Raw genomic sequence first — 26823 nt, 5'->3', positions numbered from 1 at the left:
TGAGCAAGTTTATAATATCTAGTGAACAACAACATGTTCTGACTGAAACAGGTTTAAACTTCATGCCCCAATCCGACTGAGATTGGTCTTTAAGATTAAGTGAAGGCAATTCTTCAAAGTGGAGCACTGTGCTTTACTTTTCACAATGTCCTGTTCACAAGTCCTCTGCACACAGAATTGGAGCTGCAACCATGAATTAAGTTATTTTGATACAGAATGTAAGTGCAATTGATTGGACCAGGGGTTCTGAGTATAATTGTAGAGTAACTACTTGGCTGAACAAGAGCCAGGTTACTGTTGGAAGGAAGAGGAGGAGGAGATGGTGGTGGCAGTATTCTCCCATTAGAAGAAACTCTGTAAGCCTCCTCTGATGTGCTATACATGTCCCTCCCCAGAACCAGGCCCCACTGGGCGAACAGAGCAACGAGCGCTCCCCGGTGGAGCACGATAGCTTGATGCAGTCGGATGAAACAAGTGATGCCTCCCGCAAGGCTTGGACAGCATCGTCTCAGCGCAGTTCCCGGCACCTGGAAGATGAGTATTCGGATGCCTACACTGACCTGTACCAGCCTCATCGCAACCACAACAGCGGCCTCCACAGCACCAACGGCCATGACTCCCAGGATCGCCTCCTGGAGCGTGAGTCCGAGCACAACCACAATGAGAGGAACTGGCAGCGCAACCGGCCCTGGGCCAAGGACAGCTACTGAGATTCCACTCTGGCTGGGCACTTCCTGCCCTTGGGCCAGGCAGCTGGGGATGCGGAACAAGAATGCTACTGCTGCTGCCACCACCACCATCACCCCCCAGACTGATTCAATTGCCTGCTCCCATGCCTTTCTCTTTTTCCCTACCCAGATGAGCCCACAATATACAGGTGCTATCTATGGAATCCCCCTGAACACAGCCACAGCTGCCTGATTCCTATATGCGGATTGGGTGAATTCTCTCACTCACCTTTGTTAGGGGTTAACGGTGAGGACCCAGATAATGTCCTTGCAGGGTAAATTCCATTGGTAGCTTTGCATCCCAATTTCATTTTCCGGGCCGGGGGGGGGGGGGAAGGAGGCCAAGAAGAAGTGGGGCTCATGGTATCTTTTAGACAGACAGTATGGCTGAGAAAGAGAAAGGAACTAACAAGCCATGGTTCTCTTTTTCTTCTAACTCTGTAGAGCAAAGGGCTGTATTATTATAGCAAAGGAGAATGGGTAGGTAAGAACACGCAGCTCTGTTTTGTTTTCCCTGTGCAACATTCCTCAACCCAGCACCCTCTGGATGTGTTGGACTACAAACCCCATCATTTCCCAGCCAGTATGGTTATGATAGTTGGATTTTATGAGGATATTTATGGTCTAGCATGAGAGCCAGTGTAGTGCAGGGGTTTGAGTACTAGACTATGACTCTGGAGACCAGGGTTTGAATTCCTGCTGAGCCATGGAAACACACTGGGTTCCCTTGAGCAAGTCACATTCTCTCAGCCTCAGAGGAAGGCACTGGCAAACCTCCTCTGCATATGTCACCTAGGGTCACCATAAGTCGAAAATGGCTTGAAGGCACGCCAGAACAAATGGTCAAGCACATCTGAATGGCACCAGGCTGTGGAAGGCTTATCTAGTCAGTTAAGTACAATGTTACAAGAAAAAGAAGATTGGTTTTTGCTTTACCTTAGGACTTGATGTTAGTCCATGCTTTGCAGTAAGGCCAGCGAGTTCCATGGTTGATGGAAGCACAAGAATGTCAGCTTGTGAGAACTACTGGGATATGCAAGTCAAGTCAAACAGTTGAGTTGAAGTCTTGAGTGCAGCTCAGTAGTGTACTGGTGACCATTTTAAACTTTGATACTTCACAGACCATAAGTAGTAGATGAGCTTTAACTGTCCTTGCTCTATACTATTTCAGGCAGTGTGGATTGGGAAGTACCACAAAACAGTGCTTCCAGACCAACTCCTGTTCACAGAAAAATATCATGCTTCTGCCTTTAGCCTTCAGTATGCTCTTGGTCTCTGTAGAAGAGGAAGAAGGAACCAGGGAAAATTCTGTGATTCTCTTACCTGTAATCTTAATTGATAATAGTCCAGAAAGATGTCTTCCACCTTTTCTTATTGTGTTAACGGAGACATATGATCAAAGCGGCTGGTAACAAATTATGTGCAACTTACCCTTTGTCTGTAAAGTCAAAGTATTATCCTATATAGTGACTAGGGTGAAACAGATCATGCCACAGAGGCTTTGCTTCCTCGGGATATCTTTCTGGTATGGATGTGTCTGTTTTAACGTATTTGTTCACAGATACAGCAGTAGCCAAGGAGAGAGGGCTATGCCACCTTAGCTTTACCACTGAATGCAAACGTAAAATGCTGATATGTTGTAAAGACATACTCTTAAGTAACAAAAGAGCCAACTCCATCCTAATTTGGCTTCCATTAATTGGGAGCTCCTCATTTGATATTTTGGAAGCTAGGGGGCTAAATATGACCACTCACAAGCAGGAACCCCAAGCCTTTTCAAGCATCTTTTTTTATGAAAAGCAGGCTTAGGACGTTGCAATTTGGGGCAGGAGACTGCAGGGGGATACTTCATAGTTTTCAGCTGGGTTCTCTCTAAATATTCCTCCTACAGTTGCTTTCCCCCAATGAAATTTTAGATCCACAGGGGTAGTTGGATGGTGAAGAGGAATATTCTGGGAAGAAGGAAGCAGCTGTTTCTCCCCTCAAAACTGCAGTTTAAGGCCTGGAAAGTGTCTACTTGGCCTCTGACACAGTTAAAGGAATAGGTGAGTTGTCCTCTCCCTGGCATAGCAGTCTTGAGGCTCAGCCTAGATTTGACCCTTCCATTTCCCTTTCCTCACCTCATGTGGATTCTGTCCTTTCTCCCTGCACAGCAACACCCCCTCTGTTTGGGATCTGGTGACAGAAGAGCATCTGTAAAGCCACAATATGTGATTTAATTATTTTTTTTCCACTCTGCCCATATTTTTCTGCAAATTGCATGAGGCACTGATCTTCCATGTTCAGTCTTGGGGTGGGCAGACAGAGAGGTGCTGGGTGCACACCACCTTGACTGTGCCTCCACCCTCAGGGCTAGAGCTCACCCGCATTCCCTGCTTCCTGATGCACAGCTCCTCCAAACCCAGATACTGTTCTCCCCTCTGCATCTCCAAACACTTCACTGGGCAGTGGGTGGCAGGCCCTTGCCCCTAAATAGCACGTACACCTATCTGAAATCAGCCTGTATATACTGCGCACTAACATCGGGAGTCATTTGAGTGTAACTCACATGCCCTAAACTGCCAAGAGCTGAGGGAGACATTTCTTCCTGCTTCCCAGCTTAGGTAGTTTCTGGGCCAGGAAGATCTGGGTTCTGTCCCTGCGGTTGCTGTCCACTTGGCCACCGTGGCAACAGCTTTGTTACTATTATTTTTTTGTAGAGGGCACTTCTTTCCCCAACAACTTGTAAGCAGTTTGAAACAACAAGTGTTTGCTGTTTATAGAATATTGGCGGTCTGTCTTTATTTGGAGGATGGGAGGAGAAGTGGGAGAAGAAATTAGGCTTTGCGAGTCAATGTGGATGGCAATTAGGATGGTATTTTGAGTGGCACACATACACAAATGTCACAGTAAAGGCAACACAGTTAAAGGACGAATAGCTGGTTGTAGAGGGGTGTGCGTGTGTAGAGGCAGGTCTGAGTGTATGCCACCTGTGGCAAGAACTCAGTACACACTCACACTAAAATGTTAAAACTGATTTACAGCCATTTTCACTGCCCAGAGAATTATCAGTCTCTAAGACCGGGGTTTCTTCTGTATTTCACCAAGATATAATTCCCAGGGTTCTTTTAGAAAATCCATGATAGTTAAAATGGCACATAACCCCATATTAAGTGTGTGATGTTTGAGATGGCCAAGTACAGTAACGTTTTTGTTTTTAAAGACTTCAGGTACCTTTATTTGCTGCACCTGGCCTTAAGGGAGCCTATTCCTAAATTACACTACTAATGTCACTTATACAATAAGGCTGAATGAGAGCGATGGTTAATAGTTAACGTGATTGATGATAATGTTCCATTTCATTACACAGACTTAAGATGGAGCCTCTGTTCTAAGTAAAGTGTGCCCTTGGTATCACTTGGGGTTTCGTTCCAGGACCCCCCATGGATACCAAATTTCATGGATGCTCAAATCCCATTAAATATAATGGGAATATAAAATGGTGTCCTTTACATAAAAGGGCAAAATCAAGGTTTGCCTATAGGAATTTGTGGATACTTGAATCCATGGATACAAAATCTGTGGATAAGGAGGGCTGACTGTATACTGATTAAATAGCATACCCCCCACTAAATTATATTTGAAGCACACTACCAATTGCCTTTTTAAAAGAAGGCAAGTCAAAAGTCTGCATACTTAGACCCCTTTCACAATGGAGGTTCTAATACACGTATTTTAAAAAGCTTGTAAAACTGAACAGCTCCATAGCTGTTCTACTCTGCATTTGGACTGTTGTTTCAGAGAACCACATTTTCTCAGTTGTTTTCCTATCATGAAGTTATTGCATGAAATGCCCCCTCCCCCCAATGCTGTGGGGAATGTAATTTTCTATCACTCACTGGAAATCTTGACTTTGAGAAAAAGTTATCAGGAGCACATACTAGGAATCTAGCCTGTAACTATATTACCAAAACTATCAGTTCAAGAAACTGGGTATTCCACACACTGTCTTAATTATATTTGGTGCAGTCCTAAGTATCTTCATTGAAAAGCAGTTCCTGCTGATTGCAAAAACACACAACCCATCAGATTCCATAAATGAGTATCTTTAAGGTTGCTGCTTGCTACCATAAATGTCATCGTCTCTGCACTGCAATTGCTTCTTCATAGAAGCGTACATTCACTAAAAACAAAAACAAAGTCTGCTTTGTTAGAATGGACACTTAAAATTAAAATTAAGCTTCCAGGTACAGCACAAGGATTTGTAGTAAACAGTTTTTGACTTCTCCTGTAATCCTGAACAGGGTAGTCAACTAAAGGCAAAGCCACTTCAAAGTACAGAGGGGCTCCAGAAGCACTGATTTATACCAAGATTATCTCACTTGACATCCTGTACTGGGATATGTAGTGAGTTCTTGCCATCCATGGGCTTGCCGTCGGCACCTCTGAGCATCCACAGATGCAAGCCGTGTTTTTTCTTATCCCCCATGGATACAAGGGGCTGACTACCTACTCAGGTGCAAAACATGTATATGTATACTTCAACGTTATTTCCTGGCAACACCCAGACACAAAGAAGGTCCTGAATCTTTCCCAGCTGTTACCTCCAGACATGATTCCATACATGATTCTGTAACTTTCAGAAATGACTTCAGACACAGATGTTTTGTCCTTGGGGTTAAAAGTTAAACTATTCCAGAGTGATTCAATTATTCCATAGGAAGTGGATTTGAGAGAGGAAGGGAGTTGCACCTCCACCTCTACCAAAAAGCAGAATTATTTTGAGTATCAAACAGGGAGGGGAAAATATCTTCAACAGAATAATGCTATCCAAAGGAGTGTAGTAGTTTGACCACTGGACTACAACTCTGGAGGCCAGGGTTCAAGTCCCCACTCAAGCATGGAAACCCACTGGGTCCTCAGGCAAGTCACACTTTCTCAGTCTCAGAGGAAAGCAAAAGCAAATCCCAGTTGAACAAATATTTCCAAGAAATCCCTATGATAGGTTTTTGTCCCCATAAGTAAGAAATGACATGAAGGTACACAACACAAGCCTTTCAAGCTAACAGTCTTGACTTTCAGGAAGAAAACAATTTCTACACAAAGATTTTGTTTTAACAAAACTAACTTTCCTTTTTATTCTACCCATCCACTTGCCCCACTACTGCTGCCACCTCTCACATGTGGTTAAAAGTTACCAGCAATTCCAAATGGCAATCCTCTTTCTAAGGTGGTAGTCCTATAAATGCAGATGATTGGGTTTTGTTTGTTTTTAGGGGCTACTGTCTCATTCAAAAAGACACAAGAGTAGTCTACAACAAGGCAGAGAAATGTCTGTTGTATACAGGTTAAAGTCTGAAGTCACATCCCTATTTCTGCTTTTGAGAAGCCAAGGATCAAGAAATTCACAAAGACGTGAGCAACATTTCACATCGATTTATAGTAGCACAAAAAAAAAATCACTGAAAATAAGATCAGTCTTTCTGTACATCATCCACAAAGACTGCAGCACTCCAACTGCAGATGGCCATGCCCCATTCTTGCCTGATCATGGAGTAAAGGATGAGGGACACACATCAAAGATGAAGCTTCTAAAACCATGGTAAAAGGGAATTTAACCCACCAGGCATAATAAATCAATAAAGCTGGTCCACTTAGCCTAGCCTAGCCCAGCCTCTCAACAAAAGCATAAATAGTTTTCTCTGGTGATGAACAAACACTGGCTCCAATAAAAACAAAATTTGGAGATTTCTCTAGATCAGGATTCCCAATATGATTGTTTATCTGCTTTGGACTGAAGTCTCCATTGTTTGGTCCTAAATTCTGTGAAGGGGCTCAATATCAACAGAAAGAGGAAGTGCATCTAAATTTGAATGGAAAAAAAGGAAAGAAAAACGCACTGCCTTCCTTAAGGACTAAGTGCCTGTGACTGGGGGAGCCACCTCAAACCTGAAGGTTCTTCACTCTCCCAAGTCTTGGCTGGGCACCAGGCAAGGAAAGAGGGAGGCCGCTGGCCAGTCAGAGGGGTGTCTTTAAGCAGCTCCTCTGTGGGACTCAGGCAAAGATAGTCTCTTCTCGACGCTTCTTAGTAAGGATCGTTCCTGGCTTGTGTTGGGCATCAGGGTGGTTGGCCAGCTCTGGTGGGCATGACGACACTGGACTCTCAAGGATAGCCTGCTTAAGGTCATAGAAGACAGCAGAGTCCTCTTTGGTGACAAAAGAAATGGCCACACCACTTTTGCCCGCTCGTCCAGTTCGGCCAATGCGGTGGATGTAATCTATAAACAAGAAGAGATGAAGTTGTCAAGGCATAGCTACTTCAGGGGAGGTTGTATCAGCTGACCATGAGGAGACTCACAGCCAGACAATACAACTGGCTTCTGGAATAGAATCTGGCCATCACTTAGTAGCTGCATAAAGCAAATCATAACAAAAGTCTGAATGAAGGCATTCCTGACCCGTGCCCTTTGTCACCACATTCTACAAGCTTTCAGGAGTTGAATGCTAGGGAACACCACACTGGCATTTAAAGAGGGCAACAACTTTACCAGTACAGGCCTTTTCTGTGCCTTATCCTATCAGCACATCCCTGTTCCTTCCCCCCTTCCCCCATCCATTATCAGTTCAGCTAGATAACAGTTAGCTTCACAGATGGGACAACTCTATTTTAAGAACGGGACGGCCCAGAACATCTACAAAGAAAGGAATAATACTATATATAATCATGCACCTTCTATATTCTTTGCCATATCGTAGTTTACCACCATGGAGACATCCTGGATATCAATACCGCGTCCAGCGACATCTGTAGCTACCAGAATGTCCTTGGCACCAGCCTTCAAGTTAGAGAGTGCAAATTCTCGCTGTTCCTGTCCTTTGCCACCATGAAGAGTGCAGGCATTATACTGTAGAAGGGGGAAGAACAGTGGGTTAAGTCAAGCCACATGTCTGTGGGAGGTAGAAAGAACAGGCAGGCAAACATGAATAAGATTCCCTCCAAATACAAGGGAAGACAGTTATTTGAATGGGAGATGGCAGGGCAAAGTGCTCTACTATTTGCACACTTTGAAAGCTATTGGGGAAAGGGGTTGTGGCAACTACCATACCAGAACTTAAGGTGGGAGCTACTTCTAGTAGTTCTCAGATTCAGACTTCTGCAGACACAGCTTAAACTGTGCTTAGTCAGCAGGAAAGCATCTTAACATCTGTTACCAGTTCTACAGCTGTCCCACATTATTCTTGTTATTTACTATGAGAGAGAAACTATACATCTTTCCAAAGTGTGACAAAAGCCACAGGGAGCTTGGAGAGTAGCAACCCCTGTCTATTTTGGATATCTCAACCCATTATTTGCAGTTCTCCAACCATGCATGGGAAAACTACTTACCCCCATCTTCTCTAGGGATTTCGCCAGCACATCACAGCCTTTCTTCTGGTTGACGAAGATAATAATTGGTGGATCAAAGCCCTGCTCCAAAATAGCCAACAGTTTCTTTCTATATCGGGGGAAAGAGAACATAAGAAATAAGAAGACTCATGAGGAAAGACACTGTGGGTCTAATGAAGTTAGTGGGGTCAGATTTGTAGAGGTACAACAGACAAACAGCCCTGTCTATTAGGAGTACATGTGTACGCACATATTCCCACTTAGCCTGGCTAGTTCAAGCTGTAATCCTACCACAGTGCAGCCCCAGATTATGTTCCCCAAAGCCACCCTCCTTGCTTCCTGCCTTGCACTCCCCACAGCCCTGTTTACCTCTTCTCTGACTCAGACATGAGGAAGACCTTCTGCTCAACACGCTCATGGGGCTTGCCAGCTGAACCAATGTAAACTACAGCTGGCCGGCGTAGATAGCTACGGGCCAGACGCTCCACAGCAGGTGGCATAGTGGCTGTGAACATCACCGTCTGTCAGAAGTTTAGGAAGGGGGGAAGAAGAAAAGAAAAGGATGAGAACCACCAAGTAGAAGGCAAATGTGCCTCTTCTCCCAAAACAGAACTTCCCCTCTGCTTAGAGGTAAAGGAGAAGGCATACTTATCACACTGCACACAACAGAAATTCCCTCTAACCCTCCCTCCCTCAGAAAATCTTGAAGTTATAACAGAATAACTATTCCACTCCTCATATTCTGTGCAGGAACCCACTTTAGATCTGCTGAATCTTTACAAGATCATAGACCCTAAGTGTAACAACTCATCTTTCTATCTAGTAAATATTGGAAACCTTTTTTCTGTCATAAAAGCTGCAAATTTTTATTTGATCTTTGTTCTGATTTCCTCTTAATTACATTTAACGTATATCGAGCTTTCTTCTTAAAACTTTCTGTCTTGCAACTATGACTCTCGTCGGAATGAGCACACTTTCCTAAGAATTATAGCTTCCTATAATAAAACATCTTCCTGATATACAATTTCCTGCATCAGAAAAAAAAAATGTGGCAACAACCCTTTCAAAGCAAATCTCTTGTACATTTGAAAATGTACATATTAAGTGAATAGTTTCCATGGGGAAAGGTGATCTTGACCAATGGTACTTGGATTTTGAAAAATACTTAAGACTTGAAAAGCACGGCATCCAAGTTTCACTACCTGTCGGTATTTGTGCTTGCCCGACTCAAAGTTAGCCATCATTTTATCAGGGTCCTCAGCCTCATCAGTATCTGGTTTCTGGTTAGTGACAGGCATGTGCTCCAGAATCTTCTGTACATCAGGCTCAAAGCCCATGTCAATCATGCGATCAGCCTCATCCAATACCACATATGTGCAGCGACTCAGCACTAGGTAACGGTTCTCCAAAACATCAATTAAACGTCCAGGGGTAGCAATCACAATCTGGAGAGGAAAGGGAGGAGCAGGTTGAAAGATAAAGGAAAAGGCTGTACCTGGACTTAAAATCACTGTGCATATCATCTCTCCTCACACCCCAACAAGGAGCAACGTATCATTTCCCAGTGTTTTGGCCAAGCAAAAAAGTTGAGCTACACTATGTGTCTGACGAGATTAAACAATACATGGCTTGTTGTTATTCATTATTTCTAGCGTAAACTTTATTAAGCTAAAATAATGAATAACAACAAGCAATGCGTTATTCAATCTCTTTGCTGTTATTCATTATTTCTAGATTAAACTTTGCTAAACTGGCCTAAATACCCCAAAGACACCAGATCCTAGAAGCTAACCAAAGTCTGCCCTGGTTAGTACTTGCATGGGAGATCACCAATAACAAATGCTGCAGGTTAGATTTCAGAGGAAGGTGCTGGCAAAACCACCTCTGAGACTGCATCCGCACTGCAGAAATCATGCAGTTTGACACCACTTTAACTGCCATAGTTCAATGCTATGGGATCCTGGGATTTGTAGTTTGTTGTGGCACCAGAGCTCTCTGACAGAGAAGGCTAAATGTCTCACAAAACTACAACTCCAAGAATTCCATAGCATTGAGCCATAGCAGTTAAAGTGGTGTCAAACTGCATGATTTCTGCAGTGCAGATGCAGCCTGAGTTTCCCTTGCCTATGAAAACCCTAGGAAATTAATTGCCCTAAGTCAATAGGAGATTTAAAGGCACATACAGATATTCTGTCAATGTATAACATCTGGGGACATGTGGTCCCCCCCCCCCCCCGGGTCATCCTACCATTTGCAACCAGAGTTTCCCCTTACCTCACAACCCATGCGCAGGCGGAAGCCCTGGTCCTCACGGGAAATACCACCAATAACAGCCACTGTGCGAATGCCCAAGGGCTTTCCAAACTTAATGGTCTCTTCCTCAATCTGCTGGGCCAACTCACGGGTAGGGGCCAGAATGATAGCATAGGGGCCTTGGTCAGACTCTTCAATCCTGCAGTGAAGAAATACCACACACTGAGTCTCTGCAAACAATGTGAAACTGCTCCCTCTCCAGCCTCCAAGACTCCACAGAAAAATCGGCTCACCTCAAGTGTCCCCCATTCATCCTTTTGTGAGAATTGTAGAATCCTTTTAGATGATAAATACTTGCTTATTTTTGTAGCCCAGATTTGGCTGCCAGTCACTTGAATGTGGTAACAGGAGTACACATTCTAATGTTAAACGTAAGTCCCTCTCTTGCTGGACAACAATTGCAATCATTCCTCAGCCTTGACTTTGGAGTTTATCACACTAGAGAAATCCCGACGAAAAACGGGATTTAAACTACATTTAAATTAGAAAAAAACTGCAAATGCAGAAAGTTTATCAGACAATGTCACTGGTAAAGTGAAATAACGTGAAGTTAAAGCGAAGGCAAAAGGGAGAAAAATGGGAGCTTTTCACTTTTGGAACTTCTTGAAAGTAAAAAGCTGCCATTTTTCTCCCTTTTGCCTTCGCTTTAACTTCACATTACTTCACCTTTCCAGGAATGTGGTGTGATAAACTTCCCACATTTGTGGGGTTTTTAAAACTTAAATCTAGTTTGAAACCCGTTTTTAGAGGGATTTCATTAGTGTAAACTTCTATGTTCGCTAGGGGTTGATAGGAGCCACAGTCCAACAGTATCGTGTTTCTCCACTCCTGATTGCTCTTGCCCTTACAATCAGGTAAAATTCTCCACTGTATTTGTTTCATGCATGTCACATCCCCACCTCTATGCTTGTATGTTGACAAATGAAATTGATGGGCTCCAATTGAACCAGTATACTTCTAGCTCCCCAGCCCTGCTGGCTGAGTCCAGCCACACAGTCTAAGTAAAGCAAAAACTTCTCATAAAAGTAGCCACAGTGCACATAGGATAAAAAAAGTAATCCATATAGTGTGCTATGTTTTATCCTCAGCATATAAACTTCCCAGAAGTCTCTTTAGCTGGCCACTGTTGCAAATAGTAGTGTTGGACAAGCCTAACAAAGCTCAACAACAAAATGCTATCACATGACTGTGACATCTCACCTTGCTCATATCAGAGCTGTAAGGCTAGCACATATAACAGGGGGTCTTTTCTGCAGTAACTCCATCAATATAGGTCTTCAAGCCATCTCCTGAGTTGCATTTTTTTTTAAAAAAAAATAAGACTGCTGATGGTTTGGCTATCCTTTTTTTAACCATTTTTTGAGAAGTACAGTTTATATGTTTTGTCACTGTTGCTGACTTTTATTAATTCTTTATTATTATTTTTTTAATCTTGAGAGCCACTTTAGGATGAAACGTGACCCAGATTATGCTAAAGAAATAACCTGGAACACCACCTGCTTTCTCACCTGTCAATCTTGGGCAAGGTGGTGATCCACACCAGCAGTGGGATAAGGAAGGCAGCAGTTTTACCACTGCCAGTTTCTGCCACACCAATAATGTCACGGTTCTGCAGACCAATAGGAATGGCTTGACGCTGGATAGGCGTAGGTTCCTGTCCAGAACAAAGGGGAAAAAATGTCATGTTAAGAACCTTTAACTCTTAAGAGAAATATTTCAAGGGGATGATAAAAGGCCAAGGAAATTTCATTCTTATCCTGAATCATGCATCTTTCCAAGAATGGGGATGTACTCCAGAAGCCCTGATTCTCTGTTCTGTGAGAGGGAGAAGCTTAACATAGGCTCTAGCAAGGAACTGAAGTTACAATGGTAACTGGAAGGGACAATCAACCTAAGAAAGGGGTCTGTCTCTTACCTTGTAGCCACACTTGTCAATAACTTCCAAGATGTGAGGAGGCAGGGAGGAGTCTTTCCAGGAACGAATAGGGTTGGGGATTTTGCCTCCCTTGGTGGTGATGCTGTAATCCTCTCGGAAGATACGCCAATCCCTGTCTGTCATCTCATCCAGTTTCTTTTGAGACCAGTGCCTATCATCCCAGCGCTGCTTGGCTTCCTTTTTACGCAGCTTCCGCAGGCGTGCCCTGCCAAGCAGGAAAGGAAAATCCCAAGGTCAGGAAAGGCAGGCAAAAGTAGTAGGGGCTAAAATGGCTCCATAAAAAAGCACCACATCCACAGGAGGCAGTTCCTATTTTACACGCAGAAGCAGGAACCACTGCCATCAAGACTATGATCATGACAAGAATTGTGGGGTTTTGACTCCAGGACACGCTCATATACATCTTCTTGTGAATCCAAATTCATTTAATACCATTTTTAGTAAAATTCTAGACTTTATTGTTATAAGGATAAATTTTAAGTGCATGGCAGGGGGTTGGACTGGACGGCCCTTGTGGTCTCTTCCAATTCTATGAAGTGTATAAGGATATAGGTTGGGCTGTCAATATCCACTATTCCTCTACCTAGCGAAAGTTCTGTTTCATCTGTTCCTCATCCAGCCCTTAGCCAATGCCATTTATTGTTTTCCAGTATCCTACTTCTCTCTCCCCTACTACGACTACCACAATCGTAGAAACAATATTATGAAAGCATACTAACGTAAAACTCCTATCTTCTTTCTGGAAGACAGCTTTCCTCTGCTTTTAATAGCTGACAAGAAGGCAAGAATTCAACAGATCACGTTTTCCAACACTTAATTTTGTATGGCAGAAAGCTGCACCTATTAAATTTCTTTCTGTTACGCAGCTCCTAAAGTCATAAGAAGAAACATGACGAGCACAAATCAGCTCAAATAATCTATCATGATTTCTATAGATGCTGAATTTTGGGTGGAAGAAAGAAATACAATAACTAATAGAACAAATAATCAAGTGTATGCATATTTTAAATAATCTGCACAATTTAACTTATTCACACTGAAGTTTTAGAATTTTGGTCACTAAGGCTCAGTACAGACCAGCACTTTGGGCCAGCTAAGGGCGTAGTTGGGGTGTAGCGTCGCCATGATGCACAACCCAGCTCCACCCCCAGGGCACCATGATGAGGTGCGCCACTCCACACAGCATGCAGCACCTCTTTTTGCAGCTCCTTTTTGCACCCTGGAAAGGCCGGATTGGGTCTGCGGCATGCGGTTGCCATAGCCCTGATCCGGCTGAAGAAGGGCAGCTGGATTTGTACAGCCCCTAATTTGTAGCATATTAAGTCTTTGCACCAGTGACAGCATACTATGTCTGCCTTCATCCATCTGAATACCAAAACCTAGAGAAATCCATAGGGTTTAACACAAATCCCTCATTAATCCTAAATTGGGAGGATTTCTCTTAAATCTCACAGTTCCAGCATCTCCCTCCTGTCTTACAAGTCACTTACTCCTCTTGCTCCTTCTCCTCTAATGTGCGCCGTTTTTCCATCAAGTCTCCATAGAAACGAGACTGCTCCCTCTTCTGCTGTTTCAAGTCAATACCAGCAATAAAGCCACGTCCCAAAAGCTGAACCTGATGTCGTTCCTTGTACCTGTTTAAGAAAATATCAAATTGTAAACTGTGGAAGAAATTTATTCAAACAAAGGTCAAAAGCATCTAGAATCCTGAAAACATCATTTTTGTTTAAAAGGGAAGAGCAAGTTTTTAATCCACAGACTGCAGGCTACAAACAAACAAACAAAAACAAACAAATACACACATAGGAAGATTTAAATAATCACAACACATTCAGTTTCAGCTGACAGTCTGCTGCATACAACTATTGTACAAAGGCCACATGTCCCTTCAGGTGAATATATAAAGTGACGTTGTACTATCTCTCTCATATTGACTATTTTAAACTTTCAAGTGTCACTTTTCTAACTCCACTCAAGGAAACCCTCACCCCACCCTGCTCAACCATCTAGAGGAGATGCTAGAGAGTCATCCCATGACTTTGTACATGCAAAGAATGTGCTCTGCCACTGAGTTACAACCCCTTTAAAATCACTAACAAAAAGGTTAAAACAAAATAGGTTGATAACCAAGCACAGAATGTCTAACTTTTTGTACGCAAATAGAGTATTTCCATAATACAGCTCAACGTGCACAACTCACTTCAAAATTATACTGCCAGTATTTTGGAATGTGTACTTTTATGGTAAATAGATTTGGATTTTTTTTTAAGAATCATGAAGCTCTAGGCCTCCTTAGCCAGCCTCTTCTTATAGCTAGGAACATCCAAAAGAGAAATTTGCATCTTTCTGAAATGCTTCTGCAGTTTAAAGAGGAAAAAGTAACTTCCCACTTCCTCCCAGCAGGAAGAATACAGATTTTGGCATATTCTCACTCAGCTTGTGAGCAGACAACCTATGCTGTGAAGGTGCAAATCCCAAGAGGGCTCCCCCTCTGAAAGTAGCACTCACAGGGGATTGTAGTCGATGGAAGTGTCCTCTGATGCATCCCATTCAAAGACAAATTTGCGGTCATTCAGATGCCGAGTGCGCCTCCGCTTTTTGACTCCACCCAAGTACCGCTCCTGGTGGGGACAATATTAATTCATTTAAAATATATCCTGTTATTCTTCCCAATAAACACACAAGGCAGCTAATGGGATGAAAACATAATAGCTATGCAAAGCATTTATAATGTGTTGGAAAGGTTTCCAATTCCAAATAAGAGGGCTGAGAAGCACAGTTATTGCCCCCCCAGAATTGGAATTGAGGTAAGGATCAGGGATTGAAATAACATCTTGACACATTGAGACATGCCAGCTGATTCTGTGAAAGGCCAAAACTACAACTGTAGTGCAATAGTCAACCAAATGTACAAAAACAAACTGACACATAGAATACATGTGCTTATTCATTCAAAAAACTCTTGTCCCTCGTTCTAATGCCTTAATCGTTGTCTCAATCTCTCTGAGACTTGAGATCAAATAAGACAGGCTGAGACTATGCCCAGTACAAGAAAGTGACCTTAATGGCATGCAGTTCCTTGCTCTTGTCTTTCTCTTCTCGAATTTTCTGCCGGCCTTCCTCATCTTCATTGCCATTGGTTTCTCGCTCCATGCGCTCACGCCGCTCACGCCTCTCCCTCTCTTGAGGATCCTCTGCAAGGAAAGTAAAAGAGCACATAATCAGAAAAGGTTGGCATCAGGGACTAAAAAGCTCAGCACTGAAAAATTTATTGGTCCAATTAGGCAGTTCCCTCCAAGGCTTGGGCTAGGTATCTGGCCTTCCACCAGGACAAAAGCCTTACCCAGCATCTTCCTCCCCATCTCTTGGAACTGCTTTCTCTTTTTCCTCTCATCTTCCAGCAGCCGCTGTCTCTCCTCAACTTCCTGCTGCCGGCGCTTTAAGGCCTCAGCCTCTCGTTCTGCCTTGGAAAGAAACTTGGGCTACAAGGAATCAGAGGAAGGATGTTCAATGATAGTCAGTGTAACCACTAAACACTTAAAACAGATCACCAAAGGACAGGTATATTTAGTAATTCCTTTTGCTGAAGTGCCCAAGAAGCCAAATATATCCTAAAACAGACAAACAGAGCTCACTAGAACCCAGTATACATACTAGTTGGTCTCACACGGGCAAAAGTGGAATTGGCAGTTGGGAGAAGGAAGGAAAACATATCTCATACTCTCACCTTGGCTTCAGCCTCTTCCTCAGCTTTCTTTTTGGCTAGGAGTTCCTCCAAAGAAAGTGGCTGGGCCTGTGAACAAACAGATGCCCATAAAAGATCAATCAACTCAAAGAAGAACTGCTACTTTAAAAATCTAGTGCAGAGACAGGTAACTGTACAGAGAGTGAGGGCCAGTTCCCCCTACACCCACCCAAAGGGCCTCATTGACAAATAACATGCCATCTGGCTATCGTTTTGGCTGATTTTGCTTTTTTGGGGGGGGCCTCTTAGGTGTATCAAGCCACCACATTTTCAAGCTGTTCTGGCAGTTTTCAATTCAAAAGCACCTCAAAGTAGCCCCCCAAATTTTGAAAATGGGGGGTTGGGTGTCTTTATGAGCTGCATTCAGGAGCCCCAAGGGCTACATGTTGCTCAGCCTTACTACAGGGGATGTACAACAGCAGTATAAAGTTTCCAAAATATTACTTCCAATTTTTTATTTATTTTATTAAGGTTTTATTATTAAAGACAGAAAGAAACATACACTAAGACATGACAAACATGTCAACAAATAAACGTGAACATAAACAAATAAACATATGTACACAAATGACTGTATAGCCGTATATAACTTTACACAGTCATTACACAATGCTCTTATATATAATTTTCAAAAAATTGTTTATACTTCCGAGGTAACTTCTCTTATTTCTATCGTATCTCATTTCCCAATTACTATAACATCTTCTTTCTTAAACACGTTTCCTTAGCCTAATGTGATCTACAGTTCAGCTGTCAATTGTTCTTACCGACATTTGGAACAACACTGCATTAAAGTTTAGCAAGTTATGTATTTACATACATACATACATACATACATACATATATTCCTTTATACATAATTATTCATTTTCCCTCTCTATATTTTATGACACAGGACCAATCTTCCTCTATTTTTTCTTTCGTTTTACCTTTCATCAATGCCGTCAATACATCCATCTCTACTGCTTCGTAAAGTTTAGCTAGCCACTCTTCTATTGTTGGTATTACCAGGCTTTTCCATGATTTTGCAAAGATAATTCTCGCCGCAGTAATCATATATAATATAATGCGTTTAAATTTCTTTTCTATCGCTTTATTGAGTTCGGAGGTCATATTTAACAAAAATAGGAGTGGGTCAAAGGGGATTTTCTCATTTCAGATTTCCGAGATTGTTAAGTGAATTTTTCCCCAGAACTTTTCTGCTTCTTTGCATTTCCACCATACATGAAAGAAATTCGCATCACATTTTTGTCATTTCCAACATGCCGCATCTCTTTTCTTGTAAATTAAATTAATTTTATGTGGGGAAATATGCCACTGAAGTAGCATTTTTAGAAAATTTTCTTTAAAGTTCTGGCAAAGAGTGAAATTACTTGAGTTTTGTACGGCCTTTTCCCATTTCTCCAACTCAATATTTTTGCCCACATCTTGGGACCATTTCACCATGGTATGTTTTACCGCTTCATTTTCCAGATCTCTTTTGTGTAGAATCTTATATTATTTTGAGATATGTTTCTTGCCCTTGTCAAATATAATTCTGTCAAGTTCTGTTTTAGTCATGCTTATTCCAACCATTTTATTATCTGTTTTGAATTGCTCTATTATTTGTCTATATGAGAACCAGTCATGTATTATCTCCTCAGACTTCATTCGTTCGAATGATTTTAATCTGATATCTTTTAACACTTTCCAGGAGGGATTTGTAAGTCTGATATTTAATATCCTGCTTTGGTTTTGTTCTTTGAAAGAACGCTTCTTGTGGATACACCCACAGGGGTAGCTTATTATAGAACAGGTTTTTTTATTTTCAGCCATGAGGACAATAAACCATTTCTCACAAAGTGGTGAGAGAAATTGGAATTTTCTTTGCGTTTTTCATACCATAAAAAGGCATGGAAACCAAATCTCAATTTGACACTTTCCAGATCTAGTATTCTCTTATTCTCCAATCTTATCCACTCCTCTAGCCAATACAAGCAAGCTGAGAACAAACAGAATTTTAGGTTGGGTAAAGTGCATCCTCCCTGTGCAAATTTTTCAGTCAAGATCTTCCACTTGATTCTAGCTTTCTTTCCTGACCATAAAAATTTTGAGAGCTCTTTTTGCCAATTATCTAAATAACGTAAATGTAAAAGAATTGGCAGATTCTGGAAAAGGAACATAAACCTATGTAAAACGTTCATCTTAATAACTGCTGCTTGCAATATCACTTCCAATTGTGACATCTTAGTTTCTTTGTGTGTTTGATATGGCTGGAGGGACTTGCTGTATCTCAAGATCAATGAGTAACATTTTTGGGGCAATTTTTGAATTGAAAAAAAGTGTGAAAATGATTGCGGATGCAAGGCTCTGGAAAGGAGGGGGGCAGTTCCAGAAAAAAAAGGTTTGGAAGCACATGTAGCCTTTATCAAGCCCTGCGGTACAGGGAAGTGAGCAATCTTTGGAGACAAGGCAAGTGTATCTACTACCTTTTCCTTCTTGGACAATGATTCATCCTCTTCATCTCTGCGAGAGTCTCTGTCCTTCCTGGATTTAGAGTCTTTGTTCCGACCTGGAGATGTGCTCCTGCTCAAGAAGGAAGGAAGCATCAGGAATTAAGGAAGGCCACTCTCCCCTACTCAGGTGTCTATAAGTCTTAGTTGGCATTGGTGGCCAACCAAATTAGGACTGTCAGTCTCCTTCCAAGGGTGGAGACTGTGGTGTGGTTGTCTTGTCCCTGACCTTACACTTCATCTCTGAAACGCAGAACAAGGTCAGGGCAATGTTCTCTTCCTCTCCTTAGCTCCAAATCTGAAGCCAGACTGGGTGGGTTGAGGAAGAAAACTGTCCTTAGATTTGTACTGCAGTATTCTTCTCCAGCTTAGAACTGGAAAATGTGAACAGGAGTCTAGAGATCACAACAAGTCCCAGACCTCTTTCCAGTCTTAAAGCTGGAAGTCTCTGCAACAGCATAGTGGCCAGGACAATCCAGCTGTTTCAGCTCCAAGTTATCAAGGAGCATCTTGGCTTGTTATGGCACCAGGCTTCCAAGACAGTCAAGAGAACCTTGCAAGAGCAGCTGCTAGCGCCATGCCCCAGCCAAAAAGAAACGTGGAAGATTGTTTGGGTGCTGCAGGAGTGTAGCATCTAAACAGTGCAGCACCAAAACAAATCCAGCTCTCTTCCCAATGGTGGAGATGCAGAGGGAGAAGGGATTGTCCTTACACTTCTGCTGCACTGTGCAGGTGCTCCAAATTCTTCAGAAGCACTGTAGAGAAGATCCCTACTTTTTTCTCACAAGCCTGGGGGAAATCTGGGTCCTGTCACATTAGCCGGAGTGTGACACAACATTCACCATAGCAAAGAGACTGATCGACCCTTGTCCACTACAGTATTTTCAAGTAGACCTGCAAGTTACCTAGCCACAGGTTTGGTTAAGAAAAAAAATTAATAACACTAAAATGACACCAAGAGTAGCAGAAATGGCCAGCAGCTGTCCCTTCAACACCAGTAACCTCTGGCTATGTCATTTATGCAACATATTCCCAGCCTCAGTGACTCACAATCACTGAAGATTACATTGCACTTTTAAAAGGAACCCAAATTCTATAATTGTATGAGGCTTTCTTAAATTCCTATATTTTAATAAATGGAGGAAGGTACTGTTCTCTTCATGCTCCCCAAAGAGGTAGCAAAAGTCACAATTACTCAAGTTACTCATGACATATTGCTGTTCTACAGTAACTGTGACACCTCGGGAGCCATTGCATTCATGCCACAACCTGAAAAGGAAGAATACCTGGATCGTTTACGGTCCTTGTCCCTTCGGTGTCCATCTTTCTCACGATCCCGGTCCTTCTTGCTGCGCTCCCGCTCTTTGTCACGCTCCCTCTCCTTATACCGTCGTTCTCTACAGAGGATTTATATGTTGAACAATTTCAGCACATGCCAAACAAGCTGATGTCATCCGACAATAAAAAGCAGGAGACATTCATTAAATTTGTGACATTAATTTACTGTTCAGTCCCCTCAAATTTTAAAAGCATCCCTATGAAATGACATGACAGTGGTAGAAGCAATGAATTTAGCACTGAGCAATGTAATCAGCATCATAAGAATTTCTTTCCTTTTTATAAAAAAATAAATAGCAAAGATGTGCAAGCAATGCCTAGCCAAAGGTCAGAGATAGCAGGGATGGAGTTAAGACAAAGCAGCATTTTTAATGGCTGGTCTTTAAGCCTTCAAAATTTGACATTTCTACCCCAACTTGTAAATAGCAGAAGCCAAAGAAATTATGTCAAGTTCTGTGAAACATAGATGTTAGTTGTACATAATTTTTGTAGGGCTCACAATTCATGTCCTCTCATATAAACTGCCAAAAAACAAACAAAACAAAACATCCAGCAGTGGTTTTAATAAAAAAAATTGAACAGTACAGCGGTAGCGTGTAACCTTCTTAAAAGGTGGATTATCACTCCTGGAGAATACCAGGAAATGCAATCCACTGAAGAGTAGGGGGAAGGGTAGTCCAGGGAGTATGGTGGGGTTGCGGGCTGCAAAAACATGCCACCCTCTGCCCACCTGATTGTATGGTGTATACACACATTGGGTTCTTTGCTGTGTAATTCTTCTCCTTTAAGGGATGAGGAAAAAGTACACATTAGTGATGCAAATAAAGAAGGAGGAAAAAAGTACACGAGTGATGCAAAAAAGTATGTTTCACTACATGTGTGTGTGCCTCCAAGTCACCTGTCAATTTATGGCAAACCCATGAATTCCCCAGGGTCTTCTTTGGCAAGGAGGCTGGTACGATATTGTAGACAACTTGGGGGGGGGGGGGGAGGAACCAGCACCACAGAGAATCTGTAGGCATTGTGGTATAAAGACAGAACAGCATGTGCAGGAGAAGACACACTTTTAGTGTTGGGTTACAGTAGCAGTATGTCTACAGTCAAAAAAGTTCAAGCTAGGAAACAGGATTCTACTCTAGCTGTATGTGCCTGTCCACAACAGACAAGGTAAACAGCAGTCGCCTCCAGAATCTCTTATTGAGTGTGCATGAACAGCAAATCAGAGAGAAAAGAAGAAAGTAACACAGTTACTTTTGGAGAAAGTACCTCCAGAATGTTTTTTAAAAGCACAAAACTGTAAGTTTGGCCACCAAAATGGAAGTCTTATGCAAACTGGAGGCTGGTGGAAAAATGTCATCCCTGAATGTATTTTGGAAAAAAACCTTCAAAGTGTTCTCTAAAAGGTTCAAATTTTTGTTTATTTGTGCAAGGCTTTCCTGAGCTGGTTGTTTAGTTTTACATGTGCTTATTGTTAGTTTCAAACAAGACGTTTGCTGAAACATTTTGCATTGCTTTTCTTTTTTATGGTGTGGCAAACTTTTGCTATTCTCCCCATGTTAATTCTACTTCTGGTACCAAATTTTCTGTTAAAAATATTGCCCAGGAACACATCTACTTTGTTAGCTGAGGTATACCTGTATTTACAAAATCTAAGTTCAGCGCTGAGCTGCTTCAACCTAATGGAAGCCAAATCTACTTCTGCTCCCTGCTACCTCACTAACCAAAGCTGAATAATCAAGTCCTCTGTAAGAGAGACCAGACTGACAACACAACCTCAAAAGAATGTCTGGCGTTACCTCTCGGCTGACTTTGACCTAGATCGGGATCTTGACCGACTGCCTCTCCTCCTTTCACGGGAGCGATGCCGTTTTCTGTCCTTCGCACTGGGGGAGCTTTTCCTATCACGCTCTCGGTCACGTTCCCGGTCTGCTGAACGTGAGCGTCTCCGTTCTTCTTTGACCGGTGAAGAATCTCGCTCTCTTTTTTCAACAGTTTCCCCAGCCATCTGGTTAAAGAAAAAGGAATTAGTATGTGACCAAAGAAATGGAAACTGGGCAACAATACTACTATGCTATGGAATGATCCTCAAATGCAGGTGAATATAACCTAATGGACTCTCCAAAATCCTTCCTCTTTAGATAAAAATAATAATGAATTTTATTTCTTTCCCACCTCTTCTCAAGGTTCAAGGTGGGGTACAGAATGTTACAATACAAAACACATAAAAACACAAAACCTACTGTTAAAATACAATACTATGGCCTGGAACACAGGAGCCAAAAGAAGTGGCTTTCGGTCACTTTGAGGGTGTGATGTTTAGATGACACATGTTCCCAAAGCAGTTGGAAGCCACTCCAATTATACCCTCCAGTCCAAAGGACCGGATCAAAAAGGGAGTTGGTTTAAACTGACTCCTGGTGGTGCCAGCTTGGGACTGCAGGTTGCGTCTTGCTTTGGGAGAAGGCCATGAGTTTGTGGCTGAAGAGTGCTCCTTCCCAGCCATCTTCTCCACACCAATAAAACCATTAAAATACAGCCGCAAGTATTCATACACAAATTAATATAATAAGCAATGCTCTGTGCTTTGCCCGGAAACTAATGGGCAGCCAGTGGAGTGCTTTTAAGACTGGTATAATGTGATCACTCTTGGATGTCCCCATAATCAGTCTCACTACTATATTCTGAACCAGTTGGTTTCCAGACTTGGTACAAAGGTAGCCCAATGTATAGTGCATTGTAGAAGTCCAGCTTCAAGATTACCAACCTTAGGTCCTCCGATTCTTGGAAGGGATGCAATAGATCCATCAAAGTTGGTATTATCAGCCACAATTCAGGGTTTCAGATTGTCTTTGCTAGCCATACCTAAAGATCCTTAGGCCTAAACTTGGGACTTTTGTACACAAAGCCATGTGCACCAGTTGTATTATATTTGAACTACTGTGCTGGCTTTAATGTGTGGGAGAAAGTACAGTAGGCCCCTGAAGGTAAACTTCAGATAAAGGAAATGTATGCCCCCAACTCACTACCAGTTACCAATTCATATATGAAAGAGCGATTAGAGAGGACAACTTCTTTTAAAAAGTTCCATTTTATCTCTATTCTTTTTACAATATGGCCAAGTAGAATAGCTCATTCACAGAGTTGTCAACAAATCCAGTTTTGATTCTCTGATTTAAAAACACACAAGTTAATGATTTAAACATCCCAATATACCTGCTGTCACAATGCAGAATGCAGTTTGGCATTGCTTTAACTGTCATGGCTCCATCCTATGGAATCCTGTGATTTGTAGTTTGTTGTGGCACCAGAGCTCTCTAAAAGAGAAGGCTAAATAGCTCACAAAACTACAAATCCCAGACATCCATAGCATTGAGTCAAGGCAATTAAAGCAGAGTCAACCTGCATTAATTCTGCAGTGTAGATGTATTTAACCTGACAAGCATCTGCAACTGAGTACTAGTTTCCAGTTCATATACAGCTTGGGCTGTATATTACATCAGGCTCAGGACGCAGGGTTTTTTTTGTCTCTGGGACTCTCCAGGGGTCACACAAACTGCCCAAAAACAAACAAAACAAAACATCCACCAGTGGTTTTAATAAAAAAAATTGAACAGTACAGCGGTTGCGTGTAACCTTCTTAGAAGGTGGATTATCACTCCTGGAGAATACCAGGAAATGCAATCCACTGAAGAGTAGGGGGAAGGGTAGTCCAGAGAGTATGGTGGGGTTGCGGGCTGCAAAAACATTCCACCCTCTGCCCACCTGATTGTATGGTATATACACACATTGGGTTCTTTGCTGTGTAATTCTTCTCCTTTAAGGGATGAGGAAAAAGTACACATGAGTGATACAAATAAATACGTTTCACTGCAAATCCGTTACACTGTGTGTGCCTTCAAGTCACCTGTCAATTTATGGCAAACCCATGAAATTCCCAGGGTCTTCTTAGGCAAGGAGTAATCAGAAGCGATTTTGCAATTTTATTCTTCTGAAATATAGACTACAGCACCTGGGATTTGCTGGCAGCCTGACCTTTTTTAGTTTCCCAGACCAGATAGGAGCTGATTCCTTTAATATTTAGCCCTGCACATAAACATGATAAAAAGCCTTGACTATCAGTGCATCCATACATCACATGAAGGTTGTGTGTACTATTGTTGCTGTGTGCCTTCAAATTGTTTCTGACTTATGGTGACCCAAAGGCAACCCTTTCATGGGGCTTTCTCCTCTCATAAATGTGTAGTTCTAACATTTGTGTGATCTAGATTAGACTATGACCAGGAACCTGGGTTCAAATCCCAACTCATCCATTAATCTCATGGGGCGACCTTAACCCAGTCACCATCTCTCAGCCTAACCTTCATCACCTGCCTCACAATGTGGTCCTGAAGATAAAACAGGTGTAGGGGCAGGAAAGGGGGAAGTCTCTTTGAACTCTGCTGAGAACAGGTGGAATTTTAATATAAATATAGATGTGCGATGCTATGAACGTTTACACAGAAAAAACAGTCTAGTCATAAAGGTCTTTCCTGGGCAACACTTCATTCCATACATCTGAGGTCCAAAACACACTGCAGAAATAATCCCACTTTAACTGTCCTGGCTCAATGCTAGGGAATTCTGGGAACTGTAGTTTTGTGAGACATTCAGCCTTTTTTTGCCAGAGAGCTCTGTTGCCATGATAAAATACAATTCCCAGGATTAACTGCACTGAGGCAGGACAGTTAAAGCGGCCTCAAACTGGATTATTTTTGCAGTGTGTTTTGGATCCAAGTCTACGAAAGCTCATGCAACCAACTTTTTCCCCTCTCAGTTTGTCTGAAAAATGCTATAAGATCCCTTTGCATCCTGCTTTTCCAGACTAGCACAGTTATGTCTCTGAATAGGAAAAAGTGGTATTGGGGAAACACGAGTAATGAATGGCATCTCAGTTGCTTACGGCCTGCAGGAGCAAATCAAACCTTGCGCTCTTCCAGTGAAGTCAACTGAACCATCAGAACCACCATTTCCTCAAGAATCCCAGGGCCTTGGCATCCCAGCAACAATCCGTGATTATTCCTAAACTGCAGGGATGAGGATGATTAATTTCTAGAGAGGCAGCGTGGTGTAGCAGTGGTTTCAGTTGCGTTTGGACTATGACTCTGGAGACCAGGGCAAGTCACACTCTCTCAGCCTCCTCAGGGGAAGACAAAACAAAGACACACTCTGAACAAATCTGGCCAAGAAAGCCCCATGAGTGGGTCACCATAAATCAGAAATGACTTGAAGGCACACAACAACAATGACAACAACCAACCTATGAGGTATTTACAATCATAGAAAACTTTAACCTTTAATATTCTAACTAGTGAGCAAGTCTTTGTGGTTTGAGTGCTGTACTATGACTCTGGAGGCCAGGGTTTGACTCCTATGAAACCTACTGGGTGACCTTGGGCAAAAGTCACACTCTCTCAGCCTCAGAGTGTAAAGGATAGATTTGAATTGGAATTTCACTTGTTGAGGAGCTGAAAATTATAGTCTCGATATATACTGAGAGCAAAGGTTGCTATTTCAGGCCATGTCAAATCCTTGGTCTTGGAATGCAAGGCCCCTAAACCGGTTCCTGCTTTAAGCTATTATTCAGAACAAAAGGAGGATGCAACACAGGGCAGATGGAGACAGAGAAAGAAAAACATATAGAGCACATTTTGAAGGATGTGTACCCCACCAGCGACAGAGACGTGTATGTTGGGTGTAATATTAGAGTATCCAATGAACACACAGGGGTCTATATGTTTAAATTCAAAGCTAACCAACGAAATGTGATCTGTAGTTTTCTTTGTTCAAAGTACTATAAAAGCTGGCTTCACTGGGTCCCAATAATTTGGATGTATTTCCTTCTGTGGCAAAATAAACCATGTTTTCCTTTCTGACTGGCTCTCCCTGCTAGTTCTGGTTTAACAAAGTCTAGCTTCAAATTATTCTGCAACAAGAGGACGGCGGCAGCGGCGGCAGCGGCATTTGTTCTGGGGAGGTTTGCCTGTGCCACCCCCCGAGGCTGAGAGAGTGTGACTCTGCCGTCTGCAGAGGCACTCTGCACTTCCTCAGAGGCACGCTCGACTCCTTGGTATAAGATATCCTCAATATTTTTATATATCATTATATTATATGACTATATTATAATATAATAATATAATGAATATATATATATATATATATATACACAATAGTAATTTAGTAATAGAATATATATATATATTACTATATAATTATTATATTATAATTATATTACAATTATATTTTACATAACATAATATTATATTTATATTATATTACATATTATATTATATATTAGACTATATATCATATTATATTATATGTTACAATATATCACACATTATGGATTATATTATATTATACTATATTATATTATACCATATATTACATATTATATTATATGTTATGGATATGAGATACCCTCGAGGGCCCCTCCAGCCGCCATCCCCTCCGCTCCCGGCTTCCCGGCCTTCGGGGTCTCTCCGACCCGACTCACCTGTAAATGCTCCCCGACGTCGCTAGCGACTCACTCCAGAACCGCCGCCATCTTCCTCAAGCGACTTCCTTTCACCACAGCGCTCCCCCAGCCCGCAAAGCACTACGGGAAAGGGAGTCCGTTCGAGGCCAATCGCCCTCCGCTGTGACGACGCGAGGACTACAAGTCCCAGGAGAGAAAGCGAGTGACGCGACGGTGACGCCCGTGACGTAAAAGAAGGCGGAGTCACCCAGCATGCATCGCTCCTCCTCTAAAAGAAATCTGTCTGTCTGCAGTCGTAACAGCGCCACCTTCTGGCCCAAAGGGGAACAGGGGGAAATGTTACAGAAAGCCCAGAAATGCACAAAATGAGAAGATGAGGCGCGTCCTCCTT

At 42.2% G+C, this 26823-nt stretch overlaps 2 protein-coding genes across 9 annotated transcripts in view; one reads left to right on the top strand and one right to left on the bottom strand.

Annotated features, from left to right (window-relative positions):
• CACNB3 (calcium voltage-gated channel auxiliary subunit beta 3) overlaps window positions 1-4774 on the top strand; it is a 58108-nt gene extending 53334 nt beyond the window's left edge. For 5 of the 7 annotated variants that reach the window (XM_089479893.1, XM_089479884.1, XM_089479875.1 and 2 more), the window contains one exon: window positions 396-4773. In XM_089479893.1, the coding sequence (XP_089336019.1) occupies window positions 396-710 (315 nt within the window). In that variant the 3' untranslated portion in view covers window positions 711-4773. Of the gene's footprint in view, window positions 1-395 lie in introns of all 7 variants that reach the window. The other 2 variants (XM_089479866.1, XM_089479908.1) reach the window with 2 other exon arrangements.
• Window positions 4775-6128: 1354 nt separating this feature from the next.
• DDX23 (DEAD-box helicase 23) lies at window positions 6129-26556 on the bottom strand. Of its 2 annotated transcripts, none has more exons than XM_089479835.1 (17): window positions 26451-26556; window positions 21715-21923; window positions 19867-19977; window positions 18557-18653; window positions 16071-16136; window positions 15687-15825; window positions 15404-15537; window positions 14852-14964; window positions 13834-13977; window positions 12323-12548; window positions 11916-12061; window positions 10369-10546; window positions 9297-9539; window positions 8464-8615; window positions 8095-8203; window positions 7438-7612; window positions 6129-6985 (listed from the first exon to the last, which is right to left on the bottom strand). In XM_089479835.1, the coding sequence occupies exons 2-17, from the start codon at window positions 21921-21923 to the stop codon at window positions 6762-6764; spliced, it is 2466 nt and encodes an 821-aa protein (XP_089335961.1). In that variant the 5' UTR covers window positions 26451-26556; the 3' UTR covers window positions 6129-6761. The 2 variants fall into 2 exon arrangements, with proteins under 2 accessions (XP_089335961.1, XP_089335970.1); XM_089479844.1 differs by lacking the exon at window positions 26451-26556 and adding an exon at window positions 22683-22705.
• Window positions 26557-26823: the final 267 nt, after the last annotated feature.

The sequence above is a fragment of the Sceloporus occidentalis genome, unplaced genomic scaffold (assembly GCF_023333645.1).
Source record: "Sceloporus occidentalis isolate IW3139 unplaced genomic scaffold, rSceOcc1.0.p SCAF_1, whole genome shotgun sequence".
NCBI classification, from domain to species: Eukaryota; Metazoa; Chordata; class Lepidosauria; order Squamata; family Phrynosomatidae; genus Sceloporus; species Sceloporus occidentalis.
The sequence above is the reverse complement of the archived record's forward strand: the minus strand, read 5'-3'. Positions and strand labels throughout refer to the sequence as shown.